The sequence below is a fragment of the Tribolium castaneum genome, chromosome 1 (assembly GCF_031307605.1).
Source record: "Tribolium castaneum strain GA2 chromosome 1, icTriCast1.1, whole genome shotgun sequence".
NCBI lineage: Eukaryota > Metazoa > Arthropoda > Insecta > Coleoptera > Tenebrionidae > Tribolium > Tribolium castaneum.
Window position 1 is genome coordinate 25,680,038 of NC_087394.1, and position 20,879 is coordinate 25,700,916.

The 20,879-nt window shown below is 35.4% G+C and overlaps 5 protein-coding genes across 7 annotated transcripts; 2 read left to right on the plus strand and 3 right to left on the minus strand.

Annotated features, from left to right (window-relative positions):
• The first annotated feature begins 84 nt into the window (after positions 1-84).
• On the plus strand, positions 85-10,887 carry Nak (Numb-associated kinase). The gene is made up of 10 exons (XM_008201338.3): positions 85-437; positions 491-609; positions 668-913; positions 968-1,171; positions 1,224-1,356; positions 3,194-3,297; positions 3,347-3,942; positions 5,779-6,056; positions 6,111-6,239; positions 8,589-10,887. Exons 1-10 carry the CDS (start codon positions 311-313, stop codon positions 9,992-9,994), a joined length of 3,342 nt encoding a protein of 1,113 aa, XP_008199560.1. The 5' UTR covers positions 85-310; the 3' UTR covers positions 9,995-10,887.
• A 607-nt stretch (positions 10,888-11,494) lies between these two features.
• LOC660630 (uncharacterized protein) lies at positions 11,495-14,338 on the minus strand. Of its 2 annotated transcripts, none has more exons than XM_008201339.3 (3): positions 14,159-14,338; positions 13,501-13,844; positions 11,495-13,449 (listed from the first exon to the last, which is right to left on the minus strand). In XM_008201339.3, the coding sequence occupies exons 1-3, from the start codon at positions 14,186-14,188 to the stop codon at positions 13,035-13,037; spliced, it is 789 nt and encodes a 262-aa protein (XP_008199561.1). In that variant the 5' UTR covers positions 14,189-14,338; the 3' UTR covers positions 11,495-13,034. The 2 variants fall into 2 exon arrangements, with proteins under 2 accessions (XP_008199561.1, XP_971939.1); XM_966846.4 differs by having other exon boundaries at positions 14,065-14,186.
• Positions 14,339-15,348: 1,010 nt separating this feature from the next.
• On the minus strand, positions 15,349-16,631 carry LOC660685 (mitochondrial import inner membrane translocase subunit Tim23). 2 transcript variants are annotated; one of them, XM_966897.4, is made up of 4 exons: positions 16,445-16,631; positions 16,153-16,393; positions 15,825-16,106; positions 15,349-15,476 (listed from the first exon to the last, which is right to left on the minus strand). In XM_966897.4, exons 1-4 carry the CDS (start codon positions 16,506-16,508, stop codon positions 15,467-15,469), a joined length of 597 nt encoding a protein of 198 aa, XP_971990.1. In that variant the 5' UTR covers positions 16,509-16,631; the 3' UTR covers positions 15,349-15,466. The 2 variants fall into 2 exon arrangements, with proteins under 2 accessions (XP_971990.1, XP_008199564.1); XM_008201342.3 differs by lacking the exon at positions 15,349-15,476 and adding an exon at positions 15,507-15,778.
• A 722-nt stretch (positions 16,632-17,353) lies between these two features.
• LOC660747 (centrosomal protein 43) lies at positions 17,354-19,494 on the plus strand. Its single transcript, XM_008201344.3, has 4 exons — positions 17,354-17,850; positions 17,908-18,317; positions 18,369-18,416; positions 18,468-19,494. Exons 2-4 carry the CDS (start codon positions 18,237-18,239, stop codon positions 19,317-19,319), a joined length of 981 nt encoding a protein of 326 aa, XP_008199566.1. The 5' UTR covers positions 17,354-17,850; positions 17,908-18,236; the 3' UTR covers positions 19,320-19,494.
• Positions 19,445-20,011, minus strand: LOC660800 (uncharacterized protein). The gene is made up of 3 exons (XM_008201343.3): positions 19,811-20,011; positions 19,693-19,761; positions 19,445-19,648 (listed from the first exon to the last, which is right to left on the minus strand). Exons 1-3 carry the CDS (start codon positions 19,910-19,912, stop codon positions 19,550-19,552), a joined length of 270 nt encoding a protein of 89 aa, XP_008199565.1. The 5' UTR covers positions 19,913-20,011; the 3' UTR covers positions 19,445-19,549.
• Between the last annotated feature and the right edge of the window lie 868 nt (positions 20,012-20,879).

The window sequence follows — 20,879 nt, forward strand, 5'->3', positions numbered from 1 at the left end:
ACTAATTCAGTTTTGGTCATTTTTGTGTTTGCTTATTGGAGTTTAGTATTTGATAAAATTTATTCGGTTGGGGGAACGTTCGGTTGGGGAGTCACATGTTAGTTGTCAATCTAACGTCAGACTTTCTTAAACGTCACTGACACTGTTATGCGGACAATTATTTTAATCAATTAATAAAAATAGTCGATTTGAAGCGGTAGCAAGTGTGAGGTGGGCTGTCGTAACGGTCTGGAGCCAGAAAATTGATGGGGAATCCGCATTCACTCACCAAACTCAATGTGTCATAATTTCCAATTAAGTGTCAATCACGATGAAAAAACTGTTTTCTAAAATCGAAACTAAAATAGATAACACTTCGAAGGAAGGTAACAGTTACATAGGAAAAGTGTTCACAGTCGGCCGCCAAACGGTAACCGTCGAGGATATTCTAGCCGAAGGTAGTAGCATGTTTCAATTCGGGGGGGCGTATAATCCCCATTGCTTGCTTTAGGTGGTTTTGCGATCGTGTATCTGGTAAAGGGCACCAATGGCACGCGCTACGCACTCAAACGAATGTACGTTAATAACGAGCAGGACCTTAACGTTGCCAAACGTGAAATTCAAATCGCTGTAAGTCACTTTAATTCATTCAAATTTTATTACTATTGAGGCACGTAACGGTTTTTAGAGCAGTTTAAGTGGCCATAAAAACATCATTGGTTATGTAGATTCCAGTTTGACGGCCACAGGAGGGGGCGTTTATGAAGTATTGTTGTTGATGCCTTATTGTCAGGAAAACGTTTTCGGTCTTATGAAACAACGTGGCAAAGCGAATTTTACGGAACATGAAGTTCTGACCATTTTCTGTGATACTTGCGAGGCCGTGTCACGATTGCATCACTGCAAAACTCCAATAATTCATCGTGATTTAAAGGTTTTTTGCACTTGATGGCAACACTCTAAATAACTCAGCTTTGGTTACTTGCAGGTAGAAAATATTTTGGTAGGTGAAAATGGTAACTACGTGATATGTGATTTTGGTTCGGCCACTGCGAAAGTATTAAACCCGGCTGATAAGGGGGTTGCTCCCGTTGAAGAAGAGATTAAACGGTACACAACACTGAGTTATAGGGCACCTGAGATGGTCGACATGTATTGTGGCAAACCAATCACGACGAAAGCTGATATTTGGGTAAAAAACACAACATTACAAAGTAATTTGTCTTTAATTTAATCAATTGCAGGCTCTTGGCTGTTTATTGTATAGATTATGCTTTTTTACGTTACCGTTTGGTGAAAGTACTTTAGCTATACAAAGTGGGAACTTTAGCATTCCAGATAATTCGAAATATTCGAAAGGTTTACATCAGCTAATGCGTAAGTTTATCAGTAGTAAATCTCCTCGAAGGACAGGGAACTTAATTAAGGGAACTTACTTAAATTTTGTCAGTCATTCCATTTTATCAGACGAGACACTACACATATTTTTAGATTTTATTTACTGTTTTTATGAACAGTATCAGTAGAAGTCAATTTAAACTGTTTGCAATCTACAATTAGAGCCACATTTGTAAAATTAGAAATAGGAGCAGAAATTAAAACAAATTGACGGACAGGACACAAAAAAGACTTTTTTATTGTTAAACAATCGTAAAATTTTGATAATTTAAAAGCACTAATTCTAACAATTATTTTTGAAGTAAGACTTTTTAAATTTTTAAAACCACGAAGTCGAAGAACAGAGCAATGTGTAACGACTTCTGATTAATTTACTTTTTGTTTACACATAACGGATGGGACAAAAAATCCACTATAATAAATCTTTTGGGTCATAAACATTCCTTCGTCTGCTCGGAAGCATGATGTTTTTTTTTTATAACATCAATTTTTTATTTTTTAATCGTGTAAATTATTAAATGTAAATAATTTACTCAAAATGTATTAATATTGTGTTACATAAATTAAATGAGTAATTATTTAATGTGTTAGCTTAAAAAGCTAAGCTAAGTAAAGTAAGGTTTTACTGTTCTAATTAAATAAAAATAATATATTTTTTTTAATATTTTGAACTCAACAACTAGTTATTTGTTTGTGTGTGTTACCCATTAAAACGGTCGATTTACTGGAGACGAACTAAACTTTCATTGAAACTGCACCAATTTGAATTTAGTTGTCATTTATTATGAATGGACTAATGTTAAATTAATCAGAAATTGAAATTTGATTGTAATTAAATATGTAAACGAATCATATGGGTTTTATTAGTTTTAGTTTGTCAATGTAAAATAAATTAAAGTAAATGAAGTGTGCAATCTCCCGACAGAACTTGTTTGAACGGAAACTAGGAAAAAAGAGTATTCTTAATTAAAAATTTAAATGAAAAGTTTTATCCAAACTCTTTGTGATAAAGAATGACAAAGAAAACTCCAATGATGGCGTTCACAATTAATTACGTTAGTGCTAATGCGTTTACAAAAAAAGACACCTTAGGAAGTTATAACAGTTTTAACGACGTTTATTCTTTTTATTCATTTATTTTGTTATAGTCACTTAATGATCAATTCACTTTTACAAATCATTACCTTCTTACTTTAAAATTAGCGCAGAATATTTTTTATAATGTAAGTATTAAATAATTAAAATTTTATTTTACCTTAAAAAAATGAAACATCAAATTATTCTTTACTCTCTTTACGCGATATAGTCATTTTTGATTAATTGAGGAGGTTTACAATTGCAATCAAATTTTTATTTCACTAATTTGACTTTTGTCAATGCAAAGTAAAAGATAACTTACTTTGATTTAATTTAACGACGTTTACGACCTAAAAGATTTATTGCTGTGGTTTGCACTCAGCCTCGTACTACCCGGGCCGGTTTATAGGGGTCACATTCTTTATGATCGTGACTGTACATCAGTTGTCAAGAATTTATTATATTATATACCTTATAGCCTACAAGGCAATGTATGTAAATATTACTTCAATTTAAATGGCTATTCTCTCCAATTTTAAATCTAGAATAAAAAAAAACTTTTCTGTTGCAAACTTTACTAAAATTATTTTGAAATTTCGGTGGCAAGTTGCATTATTTCTGGAATTGCTGTACTATCAGAGTGACATTTTTTAGTTGTTAAAGTAACTGTTCCCTATCCATCAAGGAGGTTGTGAACAAACCGGTAGGAATATTTAAATTTTATTATTTTTTTAATTAGGCTACATGTTGGAGCCCGATCCTGACAAAAGGCCTGACATTTTCCAAGTCAGCTGCGTCGCCTTTCAACTCCTTTCGAAAGAAAACCCCGTCAAAAACCTAATGGTGAGTTGGTCTTGCCTCAAAAACCGCCTCTGATTGGTTACTTTGCTAGAAATCGCCCATTCCCAAGCTGGAGGACCTTCCAGTGCCTCCGTTCGAGTCCGAACTGAAGAAAGCTCAAGTCAAAGTGTACAACAAAACGCCGGCAGCCCCCATCGTGGAAGGCACGAGTGTGATGCCCCGCCAGCGTCCCAAAGGAAGCTCCACAACACCTCTCAACCTTAACAACATCCCACTAACCCTAAGTCCCAGTCCTACCACCAGTAAAAAATCACAAAGTCCCGTAACTCAACCACCTGTTACCACATACCCTTCTAATTTTCAGACCCAACCAACATTCGAACCCGTCAAGCAATTGGACTCCCTCTTTCAGTCTTCCATCTATCCTGATCCCTTTCGAGACGATAATAATGCAACTGAATCGCCAACAAACGAGGCTAATAATGGGGGCGCCCAAGTCAAATCGCCTGCCTCACCCGAAAACCCCCTATTTGGTTCGGGGAATTTGAATCAGGGGGCACCCGCAAAACCGAGTTTGACTGAATCAAGTAGTTACGTGGGGGCGACGATGACGCCGCCCTCTACACCGACCTTGGCCGTACCCAAAGGACACCGGAGGAACATGAGCGACACGACGGCGTTTAATAAGTATGTACTTGTGACATCTGTTAAAGTGACAAGTTCGGAAGAATGACCACGTTTACACGTTTTTGAATTGAACAGATAAATTTTATTCGGTTGTCATTCTTTAATTTTTATTTTAGAGTCACATTCTTTTGCTTCTTCCACAAAAAGGTAGTCTTTCTTTTTTGCTGTTGTATCTCAATTGTATTATTCTTCTTAACAAATTAATGTCCAGAAATTCCAAATTTTACACTTTTTGTACTGTCAGTACTGTCACTAAAAACATCGTATTCAGCTAACTGAAGTTTGGTGAAACAATTTATTATTTAACTAATAAATAAAAAGTCTTGGTCAAATAACTAACCGACGATTTATTACCGTTGGGAAACCCACCCTTAATAACTTTTATACTTTTATATTTCATTTTCTTCTTTTTTTGGTACTTCCTAAAACCTTGATTGTAATTATTGTAAGAGTATTTTATACTGTAGAGGTGTCCGGAAAGTCGCGCACTTCATTGAAGGGGAGTAATTGGATAATCCCCCAGGATACCGAAAAAATGTTTAAAAAAATTCCACATGCTCTGTTTTTATATCAGAGCCTAAACAAATAATGGAAAAAGGCAACATTGCGCAAAGATTTACGTGAAAACTGACATTAAAAATTATAATTAAAGTCTTTGATATCATTAAAAGGTGTTGAACATATTTAATTTCTGCTCTTTAAAACCATGGTTACGCCATTGTTATTAGTCAGATTAGTTCGCGCATTATCGTAATTTTTTAATATGTTATTGAATGCAACTGAGCGGAGAACGGCTTTATTTATTGTAATAATATTTTAAACAACTTAAAAACCGAACAAACAATGCACTAAAAAATTATAACAAATGCTCAAAGGTTTGGCTTGCACCGTTTGTAATGTTTCTGGAGTGATCGTAGCACTAGCGGCATGATTTCGGTTCACCAACTCCTCACGAGTTCTTCTAAAATTGCTTCTTCCGCAGTAACGGTTTTCGTACCTCTGGGCCGACCAAGTTCCCTTGGTAAAAGATCCAAACGACTAGTTGATCGCATTCTTTGGTCCAGTCAATGGAAATTCGAGTTTTCGTCTGGATCGGCATCCTGACGAGCGGCTTCACTTGCATTTCCAGCGTATTCACCAAACAGCAAACACAAGTCACAATATTCATAGTAGGAAAACATTTTAATCCTTCACTAACACTGTTTGAAACTGAAAAATTACCGCTGACAGACGAAACAAAAATTTTAATGACATTATAATCACCGTAACCATGGTTTCATCTGAACAACAATGGTTTGTGCAAAGTGTTGCCAGATTTATTATCATTATTGACTCAAAAATTTTGTTAACGTTTCTTAAAGAATCTCGGAAGGTTTCTTCAGTTTTTGTTACTACGTCCTTTTATGTAATGTCATTTAACCACAAATGAATTTGGATTCGAAGTGGTAGTGCAAACACCTTCATTTTTAGCAAAGAATTTTTAATCTTTACTTCATCATATCTTCATCAATAAAAGACTTAGATTTTTTTTAACATTTTCTTGGTTGTCTAGGGCATCGGCCGATGATGTAGTGTCACAGCGGTGCGCGACTTTCCGGACATCCCTGTATGTTCCTAGATCGTTGCACGTTTTTACGTTGGATTATTTCACGTTGGACTGTTTTACTTTGGGTTAAATACTTTGGATGATTTTATTTTTGACAATTTTTTATGCGTCGGAAGTTTGTGTTTGTGTCAGTTATTAACCTGACCTGACCACAAGTGTCGTTCAGTTCACAGTTGTGTAAACGTAGTCAAATGTCATTTTGACATGTGTCCAAAATTTCCGAATTGCAGGGTTTATGCCTCGGAAACGTCGCAGTTTCTGGCCCCTTATGAGTCGTCCATGAAGCCGCGCAGCAGCGATTCGCCTGAAATGATAAAGGGGCCTCTGGTGCCCCCTGGCGTTTCGGCATCAACTGCTGATATAAACCACCCGATAGCCCCCGATAGTCGATCACTTTCGGCCGACGTGGCTGACTGGAATCCCTTCGAGGAGCCCCCTTTTAGTCAAATGACGGAAGACCACATTTTCGGTGAAGAATTCGATAAGATTAGGAGAGGAAGTCAGAGTAGTAAGTTAGGAAAAAAGACTAAAAGCGACCGTTTTAACTCATTTGTTTCGATAGGTATTCAAGGTGTTAAGTCAAGAGAAAGTCTAGTAATGTCGGTGTCTGAAGATCCGTTCGGTTGTGCACCGTTCAGTCTTCCAGTCAGGTCACGTGATCGTATTAACAAGACTCAGCTCCAGTTCTCAGGTAACCAATCCTAACCAAACCAACCTAAAATCATAGATTATATGTATAGAGACGCCTGTACAATATGTAAACGTTGCTGTTGAATGGGCCAAGTAGTCAGTGTTTAAAAAAACAATTAAAACAAAGTTTGAAATGAAAAAATTAGTGAAATTTCACAGTAGCACAGCCGCTTTGATGGCTAGAAAACGTTCATAGATGGCTGACAGTAAGCTGTAAGGTACAATTTTATTCGTTGTAATGACGTTTTTAAGGTCATTAGTTGGCTGCGACCGGCCGTGTAGGAACGCAGTTCCTATTCATCAAAGTGGCTGTGAGAAGTAGGCTTAGATAATAACTAGTGTACTTGATAATAATAATGCGTGATGGCAATGTTGCTTCGATTGTTTTCATCGCAGGCCAATATTTTTTCCCTATATCTGGCCTGCAATTTCTATAAGATCCCCTTGTTTAAATGTTCAAAATATCCAAAACAATGTGATAATCACTAATGAGAACATAATCTTTATAATACTTGTGTTATGTGGACCAATATTGAGTTTTTTCATTTATTATTAGAGAAGTAAGTCGTCCGTGTGCAATAGTTTGTATGTCGTACTTAAGATAGATAGGAGAGAAAACGATGGCTAAATTTTTTATCATTCCAAATGAAAGTTGAAAAAAAAATACAGACGGATTCCAAAGTAACGCACAAAATTTATATTTTTGTTGAGTTCTTTTTCAAAAAAATCCTGGAACAGGTAAATTTAATTTTTTAGATACTACATTTTGAAACCATAATGACATTTTTGACATCATTCGTCTTTAAGTAATTTTAATTTTTTAAATGACAACCGTCATTTTTGATTAGTGTTTTAGATGGTACACATTTTCATCTTTCTGGTAAGTATAAAAATTTAAAAACATAAAGCAAAATAAATTAAAAAAAAAAGAAGAAAACAAAATAAAAAAAGATTTAAAAGTTATTGAGAGGGTAATACAAAGAGATTTATGTTCTCTTTCTTGCTTTATTTTATAAGGGGTGATTATTTCTTATTTATTTTTTTGTGTTTAGGTGTCATATTAAAACAATTGCCGCATATAAAATATGTCAAAACAAAAAATAAAGCCCATTATGTTTGATTGTTAATATTTTTTTATTTTTTTTTTATTCTTATTTTTTTCTTATTACCAGAAAGATAAAATAGTGAACTAAAATGTCGGTTGTCATTTAAAAAAATTAAGAATAACGTCACTCAAAAACGAATGAGATAATAAATGTCACTATGACGTCAAAATGTAGCATTTAAAAAATAAAATTGACCTGTTCGAGGATTTTATTGAAAAATGGCTAATAACAAAGACATGAATTTTGTGCCTTACTTTTGGTTCAGTCTGTTTAATAAAAAAAGACAATTTTCCTAGTCAGATTAATTTTTGTTTATTCAAAAAAAAAACTATTGTGATGATCAAAATATTGCTCGCTTGTTATACAGCGTAGATTTAGTGTAACTTTATTTTCGCTTTTGAGACGTGTTGATAAAGTATACACGGAGCTTTGCATGTGCGACTAGTACAGTAGTACCAAAATAAAACAAAAAAAGAACGTTGGTCACTAAAAAATGGTCATTTGGTAGAATAGTTTGAGGGGTGAAGGGTTGGTATCTATCAAATGATCTTTTTTTTACTGCATGGCCTACTAAAAATAATTTATAAATTGCGCAACTTTCTAGATTTGTATTGATACAATTACGCAGTGCTTGACTATAAGCTATAAATCTAGGAAGCTGGCAGATTTAATGACAGTAGTTTTATTATTTTAGTGAAACGATTGTGATTTAATTTAATTTCTTTGAGAAATCATAATTTTGGAACAGCATTTTTAGAAGTATAGTTATTCTTATTCCTCGATATTATTTTTAACGTAGTCTTAGCCTGTTTTCTTTGTTCCTCTCATTTTATCAAGTTTAATCCTATTGTATGTAAATAACTTATATACTGGACATTTGTTATTGTGATTGTCTTTAGTCTTTACTAACTAAAACAACTTACATAACAATTCTTGTACAGCTATTGTATTTTATGCAGCAATAAAGTTGCTTTATGTTATTTTCTTCTCTATTTTATTTCCCTTAAAAACCAAGTGGAAATTTCGTGAAAATTCCCACTTGGACTCTCTCTCTCTCTAAAAATGGCTGTTCCAGAATGGTGGTGGGATGTAACAAATGATAATTAACCCAAACAAAAAACAACGCTATTTAGGCACTATCACTATCTGTGTAACAGCCTTTTTGACCGAACACCTGCTGTAAATAGCGTGGAATTTTGACTCACAACCCTCAAAAAACGAACGAATTTGTAAATTTTTTCCAGTTTTGACGCAAAAAATCAAAGAAGATGATCAAGAATTGATCGCTTATTCGCCCCCTCAACAGTCCGAAACGGAAGCACCTTTGATTCAAACCGAATTAGTCACATCACCACCGTACGTCAAAGCGCCACTTGAAGACCGTTCCAAGTACGAAAAACTAACACAGAGTAATTACATCAGTTCCGAAAGTAGTTCAGACGAAAATAACGCCGATAAAGTGAAAAAGAAGCGTAAAACAATACCGGAAAAACTACAATCGGTTTATAAAACTGTCGAATTGCCGATCAAGTTCCGCAACGAGAAAAAAACACAAAAGAAGGTGAAACACAAGAGTGACTCTGTCGATATTGAATCGGACGATTCGATTGGTTCGGCTAGTGATTTGCGAATCGACGAAGACACAGAACATGTTAAAGGGGACGCGATTAGCGAAACAGTTAGCGAAAGTATTAAAACGTGCGGCTCGTCGGCTTATCACGCTGAATGCGAAAGCATGGCAACGCACGAAGACGACAGCACTAATCGAATGATAAGAGCGAAAATTAAGGAGGAAGCAAAAAAGAGCACAGTTCAAGATGAAGACATGCTCTTCGTTGGTCATAAATACGGCGATAAGCCGTTGCTATTGGACGACGAATTGGACTCGGACTGTGAGGTCAAGTTCAAACAATGGCCTGAAAAACGCGCCGCCACTGATTTGTGGATTCCCCCATCCAGCAGTTTCGAAGACGAAGATGTTTTCGCTTTGGCGCCGTTCAACAAACCACGATCCAAATCAAAAACTGAGAAAAACTCAAACCCGTTCCTCGATTTTCCGAATCCGGTCCAAAGCACGTCGAGTTACGGCACAGTGACTGTAAATTCGAATTTCATTAATATCGAAATTCCCGCCAACTTCAACGTGACCCGATTCGAGTCGAACTTCACCGAAGTCGACCCCTATTTCCCGCCACCGCCCGAAACCAAAGAAATTATCTACGAAAATGTCAATATTCCCGAAAAGACCGAACCGGGGTACGATTTGTTCGATTTCGCACCCACCGAAGTCGAGCCTGTCTCGAACGTTACCTTTAGTCTAGAAGCCAGCCACCACAAACACAAGAAAGACAAGAAGAAGTCCAAGTACCATTTGATCGATGAGAGCGTTAGTGACGAGAGCCCCAGTATTAATTTTCCCAAGAGTGCGAAAATTGTTAAGCCCGGTTACCGGAAAGTGGCGAAAAACAAGTCGCACAAGTGCAAGACGAAATCGCAAGGTGGGTTTAGTAATATGAGTTTTGAGGATTTCTCGTCCGATGATCGCGAAGAGGTCGAACGGTCTGTGATGATGCCTTTTGAAGTGTTGCGTAGTCCCGAACAGGAGGATAGGAAATTTGCAACAAAACGGATCAGTAATCCGTTTTCTTAAGCAGCTTTGTGACGTAAGGCAGCTGTGGTTTTGTTACTATTTATTCAAATTCAAGCTTATGCGTGGTAAGGCCACGATTTATTTATTCAAACTGATGATATTGGCATACCTGGTTGGGGGTCCCCTTATTAACTTGTGTGACATTTATCAAATATGGCGTTAGGACTTTTTCCACGGCACTGCGATTTGGGTAAAAATTTTGAGCACGTTTACACGCCGTTTTGTGATCGTTATTAAAAGACCAAATCTAGGCTTTGTGCTTTGATACTTGATGTTAGGGGTCGTACAATGAATAAATAACACATTTACTATCACATTTCTAAACAGAAATTTCTTTATTTCCAACATTTTAATAACAACGCTGTGTAAACGTAGTCATAAATCACGATTGCCGTGAATGACGACATTTTGTTAAATGTCAAAAATTTAAGTGATGGTGATTGTGTCCAGGTATGTTAATTTATTTTTTGTGTTAGTAGTTGAAGACAAGACTGTAATTATTACGTTACTTAAGCATTATTTAAAGTCTGAGTAAAACTGCGTCAAGTGTTTCGGTGCCTTTTCCAATCAAAATTTGCAAAAGAATAACGAATGAAAACGCTACCAATCCGTTGATAATAATAAGCCAAAGTGTAAGCAAACTTGAATTTCCTACATATAGCAAGTCAATTAAAACGCTTTTATTGTGACATCTAGGTCCTGTTTCTAGTGTATAAGATATGAAACCTAGTTGATGTTTAAAAGATTATTTATTTATAAAAAAAGAAGTGTATACATTGTTCGTATAAAAACATTCCATTTATTTATATTTGTAGTACTATTTAAATATTAATTGCACTTTTGTAACTTGTAATATTTTATAAAACGCATACAAATAAATTTGTTGTCTTAAAGTCATTGTTACGTTACAAATACGGAGGACTAAAGCGTAGGACACGAAACGAGATACAAAAGCGCACGATATTCTGTACAGAAAAAATATAGTACGATAGAATAAAAATGAGGGCGCTGCAAGCGCCAAATAATCGTTTTAAATTAATTTAAATTCAACAAATTCACTAATAACTTCGAAGAAAATACAGAAATGTTGAGCTTTACATTCTTAATAGACCGAGTAAATCTAACTGCTAAAATTTTCACAAGAAACAATTGAAAATAGTATATTAAAAAACAAGTTTTATAAGCACAAATTCAGTTTCAAAAACGAGTGGCGTTATTCACGAGTTATTTGAAAGAACATGTGCTTCAAGGTCTAATGAAACGACCTCTTTATACTGTTTATACCCTTTTTTCCGTTTTTAAACAGAAATTTTTATTTTAATTGATTTAGGGATTTTTCTGACGATTAGTAATGAAAGTGAAAAACGTATTTTAAATTTTTGTTTTATCCCAATTGGGTCAAAAAAACAGGAGTATGGATGATAATAAAGATACTCTTGCAAAAACGCCTATTGAAATTGGCGAAATTGACAAAAATACGGTCGCCAATTTGCTTTCTGCCAATCTAAAATGTTTCGTCAAATAATTACTATTATGACATCACACTTGATGACGTTGCGTGCTTTAATATCTCTATTAAAGCGTCAAAATGGCGACAAAAAATAATTAAAATTTGCACTCCGTTTCATTTTACCACTCAATTATCAGAACCAAATGATAATTATATTTTTCTTTTAACTTAATTATATTTTTGTGAAGTTTCAAATGAACTTCACAAACAAAACAAAGAAAAAATTAAAGAATGAATCCAAATTTTAGATTTAATAAAAAATTCAAACAGGGTGATTCACATAATTTTTGACGAATTTTAAATGCAACCAGTAATACATTACTCAATTACTACTTGATTCAAAAACACTAATAATTATAAATTTGTTTGTGATTTGGTTTTATCTTCTATAATGTAACAGAGGACTCACTTTCATAATCAGCTTCGTTTAACGTTTGGACCAATTTGAAATGATAATTTTAGAACCCGGTTAATCCCAGTTTGCCTCCAAATTAGCCTCTAGCTGATATGTGGATTACTGTTCACAGTTTCCATAACTTTTGTCAGGATTCATTGCAGTCTCTGGCGTTTTTGGTTTGGCCAATTTATACGCAATTCAATCACCAATAAATGTATTTTACTTTGAGGCCTAAACGATCGAAGATATGATGGATACGGTCTCGCTTATTTTTTTTTAGAAAATTTAATTCATTTCAACTTTTTTCCTAACATTTTTATTGTTTCTGTAACCGCATTCCCAGCGTTTTGAAGACTAGAAGACAAGACAGAGTGCAAATTGCTAAAAGTTTTTTTTTGATATAGTTCACGATCTAATTTTCGCATTACTTTTGTCTTATATTACTATTGAATATTTAATGTTCTATCTGTATTTTTTCATTTGCTTTTCGCTAACCGTTGTATTTTTTTTTAAATTCGTTACTCTGAAAACTTGAGGTAAATGGACAGTGGCTTATTTACTTATGGGCTAAACGAGCTATTTGCCCAGGGTGGCAAAATTTTAAGGACGGCTTAATTTTGATTTATTTTTTAAATAAATAGTCAATAGTTTTCCTCATATGTTTTTACTTCGTAAGTTCTTAGATGTTTAGTTAATGAGTTTTAAAAAGTTTTTAGTAGTTTCAATTCATATTATAGAGAAATTTTACGATAAAAACTGGTAGAAAAAGTCTGAGTAGTGTACAATACACTAAATGTCTTTGAAAACAGTCAATGACAACATAATACCTACTATAGAAAATAATGTGTAAAAATGGCTTAATTTTTTGAAAAAAAAAAAAACAAAAACTTCTTAAATAAATAAAGGGTGATTTTTAGGTATCTTAGAAAATAAAGGTGACATTTAAAATTGTAGTGCATGTTTAAATAAATAAAGTTAAAAGCAGATACATATTAACTGCTTTGTTTTTATCAGATTCTGATGGGCGAAAATTGACAGAATTTGTTTAATGTTGAATAGTGTTTAACTTTTATTTGTACGTCGTTTCGTATCCTAACTTTAGTAATCCGTAGTTACTTTGTACTTTGTTTACCTTACTCTTGTACTTTTGCCCTCTTAATGTTGATAAACGAGGCCATGGCAAAAAGAATCCACGCGAAACACGCGGCTAAAATCCCGATAATTAGGTCCGCCCCTGTGTAAATAAAACCGTCCCTGTATCCGTATCCGCTACTCGGTTGCATGTAGTCCATAAAATCGAAAATGCTTTGGCAAGACAACCGTCCATGAATAACTGGAATTGCAGTTCCATGGACTCCTAATAAGATCTCGAGCGTCCTTCGATATTGGTTGCACGTGTGGTAGAACCCGTCCAGAAATATGGCAAAGTGGACGAGGGCGTAGACCGTCCATATGGACGTAAGGACGGCCAAAGTGACCCAAAACGAACGTGGAAGGGGGGCTGTGTCGTCGATTTGGACGAGACGTGTCTCCACCGTTTCACCAGCACTGAAATTTCAACTAAACCATAACGAATTTTTTTTAATAATTGCTGATTACTCGTTTTTGCTCATGACGGTGCGTGTCTTGACCGAACGTGAGCTGAAAATGACTCGATAGCCGTGGAAGCACGACATTGCGATGGTGAAGAGGACGTAGAAAAGGGGGCCGAAAGTCACCCAAATGCAAGGGGCCGCGCTACCGCCTAGAAATTTGGACGGTGTGTGTTGGCCGTATAAAATACAGCTGCAATTTTTTCCATTGACGCACTGGTCTAGAGTCAGCTTCCAGTGCCCCCATGCGATGCCTGTCGTGATGCTGGCCACAGCCCCCAATACTGTGCACAGTGAGTACGTTATAAGAAGCCTTTTTTCGGCTAGGACTTGACTCATGTCTGCGTTTTCCTGAAACAATTCTGTTTTATTTCATGTTTTTTTGACGAAACATCCGGTCGTGGTCGTACGCGTGTTTGTAACAAAGTTGTTCAAATAATTCGAGATAAAATAAATAATAAAAGATAAGCAGCAGAGGTGAATAAAAAGGCGTTGTTCAGGCGTTTAAAACTAACAAGAGTCTTGGAGCACGTTTTTATTTATGTATTTAACTTCAAATATTGATACTTACCACTAAAATACTATAAAATTTGTGTTTACAAACAAAACAACGCACTGTAAACACCCCACCTGTTTTATCTAAGCTAATTAACCATTCAGCCTACCTGTATAGGTAGATAGGGTTGTACAAACATTACGGTGATAACCGGATAACAAATTATTTATTTTGGGCGATTGCTTTAGCTAAAGACACATTTTTGTAACATATTTGATGCCAGATGAGTAGTTGTAGTAGTTTTAATTGCCGGTCCATTCATAGAGACGTAAAAGTTCAACGAATTTGTAATTAAGTTGGACACTCCTTTTTGTGTGGCAGGCAACTAACAATACACCGCGACAGTGTGTGTTGCACCAGTTGTATATTCTTTCAAATTCCACCGTAGGAGTGTTTTTAACGCTTTTTATAGAACTTTGCGCGCTCAATTGAAACAACTGTTATACCGTAACAATATTAAAATCTAAGTCTGAACTACCAAGAACTAAAACTTTTAGTTTGATATTTTCATTTTTTTATTTGTTGAAATTATACAGCGTGCTCAAAAACTGGCGCACCAACTCAATGGTGTGTGGTAGAGAATTGGTAACATATAAAGGTAAAAATAGTAAAAAAATTCTTTGTATTAAAGTTATTGATAAATAATGGATTTTATATAAATGATATGTGGCAACGTTGTCTAATAGTCATGATCGCAATAGAATTTGAGCAACAATAAAAATAAATTATTTTTGAAACGGTTTCCTAGGAAATAATTCCCAGTGTTGGCACATCTACACATTGTGATTTTTGGATGAATTTTAATTTTTTTAAATTAAAAAAACTGCTAAAATCTGATAGTAAATTTAAAAATAATTATTCATCGTTTTGTTACGGAACGATTACCTGGTATGAAACATAAAAACATAAAAAAATAATGAAAACTAAAGAAGTTAACACAATAAGTTTGTAGCTCCAGATTTTTTAAAATATAACTTTGGGAATTTTTTCAACATTTTTCCCGTAATCTGCACTTGCTTCTCAATAACGTACCACTGAGTTGGTGCGCCAGTTTTTGAGCACCTGTAGAACTGGGAGATTAAAACATGCAACCCTCCTACGTAATAGATTTTGATGTATTCTTTACAATAGAACAAGACTATCTCGTAGCTGATTTAGTTTCGCCGTAATCAGCGTTTTAAAACAAATTTATTATAGTAGTAAAAAACTAAAACTACTCTTTTTTTTAATTTTTGATGTTAAGAAATCGCTGAAATTTTGTAAATGCCGGCCACTGTTAACGCAAATAATTCAAGCTACTTAAAACGTGAATAAATTTATTAAATAACTTACAATATTTTCGCATAATTTGGAAATGTATTTACACTTATCTACAGTCTTGGTTAAAACCAGAGGGTTAAAACGGTTTCCTGGCTCGCTACCGTTGCCTGCAGAAAAATAATGAATTAAAAATAAGCTTCGAAAAAGAATAGTTGCAATTTTTATTACATATGTAACAATGGTAGATCACAGCACAAATTATATACAAACGATAAGTTGATAGAAAGTATAAAAAAAGTGGTAAAAATCGTTTTTATAACTTTCTATATCCTACCAAAAATTGGCTTGTCCAATCTAAATAATGACAATTTATTGGTAACACAAGCGCTCTACTATGTAGATAAATTGTACTATCTATGGAAATTGTTAAAATAATTTAGTTGTCTAGCCAATCAGTACTTAAGTTAACCTAAAACCTATGTTAAAATTCGTTTCTAAAACAAACAGAATCTTACGCCGGATTGAGTGGCCTCAACTGTGTGAATTTATCTCGCGAATTCCAGAGGGCGTACAAAACAGAGGCTCCTAATCCCACAGCCCCACCTAAGCCACATTTCCTTAAGCCAGCTGTGGACTTGTACAAACAACCAGTTGCCGTGGCTGCAATAATAGTGTTAAGATCGTCATCAGCCCCCCGTGCCCACGAGAGGAAAACGCCAAACGCTGAATAAATCACAGCTATGGACCCGAACGTGTTGGCTGTGGCACTGCCTTGTTTCATAACATGATTCAATAACCTACAATTACAATCAGTGAAAAACACTACCAATTGAAGAAACTCACTGTGTCCGTCTTAATTTCCCCGTTTGTCCTGCCAAAGTGGTCGCTTTCAAGCCGTTATAAAACCCGGAGGCGCCCCCCACCGAGGCCCCAATCATGCAAGAGCCCCCGATTTGGCCAAAGGCTAGCTCGAATCGCCCCCGTTGTTTGCTAGCCCCTTCGAGGAAGATGAACTCGGGTTGGGCTTGAGGCAGGTAACTGGGGTCAAAGTTGAGGTATGGTGACGAGAATTGTTTGTAAGATCCTGGAATTGGGTTTATATAATCGGGGTTTGAGGTTATGTCGGGGTTTTTACCTAAATTGCCGCTTGTGGTGTTGTAATTTTGGGAATAAATGTCGGTATCATTCAAGGCTGACATTTTTTGAGCACTGACACAGGAAATTTTCGAGTTTTTGGCCGAAATTTGGTAATTTGATTGTTACACACACACACATGCGACACGAAGGTCGAGAAAATGTCGGAAGGGGTAAATACAGGACGGATCTTGAGGGGATAAAGAAAAATTTTCGCGCATAAAATGGTTACTTTTTGTTGCTCATACTTGCAGTATTCGTGTTTTTTTTTTAATTACGGCCGTTTAGTTGAAATTTGGGGTAAAATAATTTTGGAAACCTACTCACAGGACGCAATCATTGTTTCTTTGGTAGAATCGGTTAAATCTAGAAATGTCATAAACAGAAACATATTTGTCGGATTTTTAGGAGCAGAAATTTTTAGTCTACTATTATTAAATTACCTCTATTAAAAATGGACTTCTCATGACTAACATTTTAATAAAAAAAGAGCATTTAATCGTTTATAATTTAATATAGGAACTCAATTTATACTACAGCACAAATTTATTTTGTGAGGCATTACATGCAAGTATGTAATATGTGCTTGACAGGTGACTGTTAGAAATGTAATACACGTAAACTTATATTTGAATTGGTGCAATCTCTATCACAGTGGCATATTATCTAAAACTTAGTAACAAATAAAATACTGGTTAATGATTTTTTTATATTCTTACAATTTTAAACAAATATCGAATATATTACTATTCCGTGCATTTTTTGTAATGAGGATGTGCGTTTTTAATAATTTACGGTTACGTCTTTCTTGTGCGTTTCTGTCTATGACTTGTTCAATGAGTGCACTTTTCTTGAGAGTAAAAACAGGACAGATCTTGTACTGCAAAGCTGAATTTTCGTACACGAATCTTTGCTGTTTGTACTTCCAACATTTAGATTTTTAATATTGCGGCCACTTAGTAAAAATTTAAGTTAAAATAATTTCGGCAAACTAATCACAGGACGTAAGCATTGTCACGAAATTGTAAAAATTAATTGAACTTTTTGAACGTTTGGACCTTTGGACGTAAATCAATCACAAATTATCTTGTAATTATGGCGAGACTTTATCGAGCTATTTTTAATTTTCAATCAGGTATTTAAAATTTGTTGACATGTGTCAAAATGCGACAGTTTGGCGGTTGGTGTAAGGGGCTATAACACCGAAAACATTTAACTGATCGAATTTTTGATGAGTTCAACTAATAATTTGTCGGATAAAAAGCCGCTATTTGGCATAAGCGTGTCAAGTTTCAAAATGCACACCGAGACATCTTCAAATTTTTCCGGGCGGCTGCAGCCCCACCAAGATGAGCTCCAATTATTAGGCGAATTGGCAGGTGTTCACATGGATGTAAAAGTTTTCAGGTATTTTTTCCTGAAACCTGAAATATCAACAAACCAGTAATCGTCAACATGTTGTAGGATTTTGGTCGAATTCTTGAACTTGGGGGTAGCCCCGAATACGATTTTTTCGGTCTTGAAGAGCATAAGGCGGTCGCCGTCAAGACGGCTATCACATTCGGCACATCACTGACTTGTAAATTTAATAATAAAAAAATTGAGCTGAGGTGTTTGTTTGGTGTCCGCTGGTTTAAAAATGACGTTTGACAAGTGACAGGTGATTGAAATGGGGGTTGAGGGAACGCAATTTTTTTTCATTTAGGTCTTGTTTTCTGTTGTTTTAATGAAATTGCTCAGTTGTTTGTGCTGTGATTGACAATTCGTTGCAAACCGTGTGTTTAAGTGGGAAAATGTCAGTTGAGGAAGAAGTGGAATTGCGAGACATGGTGGCTCAAACCCTCGAATTAAACGGTTGCCTCCCGAAAATACGAGTATTTAACAATGCCAAATTTGTTTCCTCTTCTTTATTAGTCTTATTTCAGGCACAGTTGAGAGCGAACCTATTTCTTGCCTTAGACGAAGATTCTAAAGTAATTCCAAGAAACCAACAGTCTCACACGATAATATATCGTTTGTTTCAGATAAGTAAGCAACAGCCATTGTTAAACACAAAAATCAAGTCATACTTAGAAGTGCCAGAAGGTCAGCTCATGTTTTGTCTCGTTAGAGAGTTCCTTGAATATTTTGACCTCGATTTCACTGCGTCTGTTTACGAGCCTGAATCATACGTTGGCAGCTTTTACAAGTACGAAGGACGCGACAAAATCATCGAAGATTTGGGCTTAAAACCGTCAGACAGTTTTTCCGGTCCTGTCCTCCAACACTTGCTTAAAGTTGCTCAAATCAAGTCAAAAACGCTGAAAATCAATTTGAATGTTAACGACGAACTGAAGGAAACTAACGGACACGACTCTGAAGCTGAAAACTCCATCCTTAGTAACAAAAACAGCCATAATTTAAGCGAGCACTCCACACATATCAATAACAATAAAAACGATAATTTAGATTCCACGTACATTAAGCGAGACGCTGAAAATGATGATACGTTCAATGGAACAAGTTCCATAGAAGAAGAAAACGGCAGCTGTGACAAATCAACGAATGAAGATAGTACAACGGATCAGGACACCAGTCCAAAATCTGAAGATAAGTCAAAGAAAAGTGACAAGCTTAAAACAAAACTCGAGTTGCCACCTTTAAACAAATCAAGAACTGATCTACTGCCTTCACTGTATAGCAAAAAGTCGAGCAAAGAGTACGATTTCGAAATTAAAGACGACTACGAGGAGGATTTCATGTCCGGGAGCGAAATCGAGTTATCCGGGGGCAAGCCGTTGTTTGAGGAGTTGCAACAAGCAAAGTGTGACAATAAATCAAGTAACTCAACGGATATTGAGACAAATTTAAGTGTGGAGACGAATTCTAGTCTCTAAGTTTTGGCCACAGCCTCCTAACATTTAGTTTGAATCAATAGGAGGCGGTGGTTGCGATCAACGCTCACTTGTACTTAATGGCTTCTCACTAGAGTTAGAGTTTTGTACTTAATTTTGAATGTGCCTTAAATTTGTGATTATTTTTAATAAAGTAGGTGACTACAAAACAACTGTATTTACAGATCATTACAAACAACACTATCTCATTCTACACAAGTGGCGTTTTCTTTTCACATGTTGTTTCGCTCTCTTTGGATTCGCAAACTGTACGCTTTCGAGACCAAATTCCACGAGTCCATGTACCTGTCCATACACATGGCTACGCATTTCTGGAAAACATTGGTAAGGTTAGGTTTGAAAAGGCGGAATTCACCTGTTCGGAACTGTCCAGGGACGTGCCCGGCTTGTTTATACATTTCTTAAAGCATTTTTCGGTCATTTTCTGTGAAAAAATGGATGGAATTTGAATCGGTAAAAATGTGCCAGCTTACAGTGAGAAGTTCTTGCGCGTTTGCGACGGCGATTTGTTGCTTGACTTGATCCATTAGTTCGTCTTTTTGGGCTCCGGTTAATCCACCCCCTAGTGAGTCCATTATTAATGGTTTAATTATTTATTTTAGGTGAAATAATTTAACTGCGATTTTTAGGTTATGACAGGCAAAGAAGGGGGATGCCAACCTAGATACGTTAAAATTACCAAACTTGGTAGTATTCGGACAAAACAGACTTGGCAGCGAATCCAATTCGGGTGATTTGTGCTTGTAAACATTGAAATGATTTTAATAAAAGTATTTGTACAATACCAATGCTGTTTTTGTTTTAAGAAAACCAGAAGGCTTACAGATTTTAGCCGATTTGATATCGTTGCAATCATAAAATTCTTTTCAAAATTTACAGGTTACTGTAACTATTTTCTCTAAATATCATAGACGTCACTACAAAAACTTACAGCTCTCTATAAGGCTGTACTTAGATGTTTCGCCTCTAGATGGCACCACAAATTTTAAATTTAAAAATAAAATAAAAACAATTTTAAAAACTCAACAAAATGCAATTTAGAAAACATGAAATATCTTCGTTCCTGGCTAAGATAGAGGGGTAGTTTTGCCCTTTTGAAAACACTACCACCCCGTAGTATTTTTCCTGCTCTATCAAATAGATCTGATCCCGTTCCCATATCTCAATCAGGAGCCGAAATAGCATTGCACATTTTTAATCACATCAAAGTACATGACGTAATAGTGCTCCAAAAGTTACGTGTGCATGTAAAATTTCAAGTCCCTACGACAACAGGAAGTGTCTCAAATATAAGTTTAAAATATTTATAATTCCGAAAGAGAACAAAGCATGTCTACGTAACTTTTGGAGCACTATTACGTCATTTACTTCGATTCCCGATTTAAAATTGTGCAATGCTATTTATATTTATAATTCCGAAAAACAACAAACGAAGCAAATTGAAAAAAACTCTAATAAAAAACTTCAGCTTTTTTGTTAAAAGTCTTTATTTAATGCAATTTATTTGGAAACATATTTTACGAGTTAATTTTGGGGCACTTC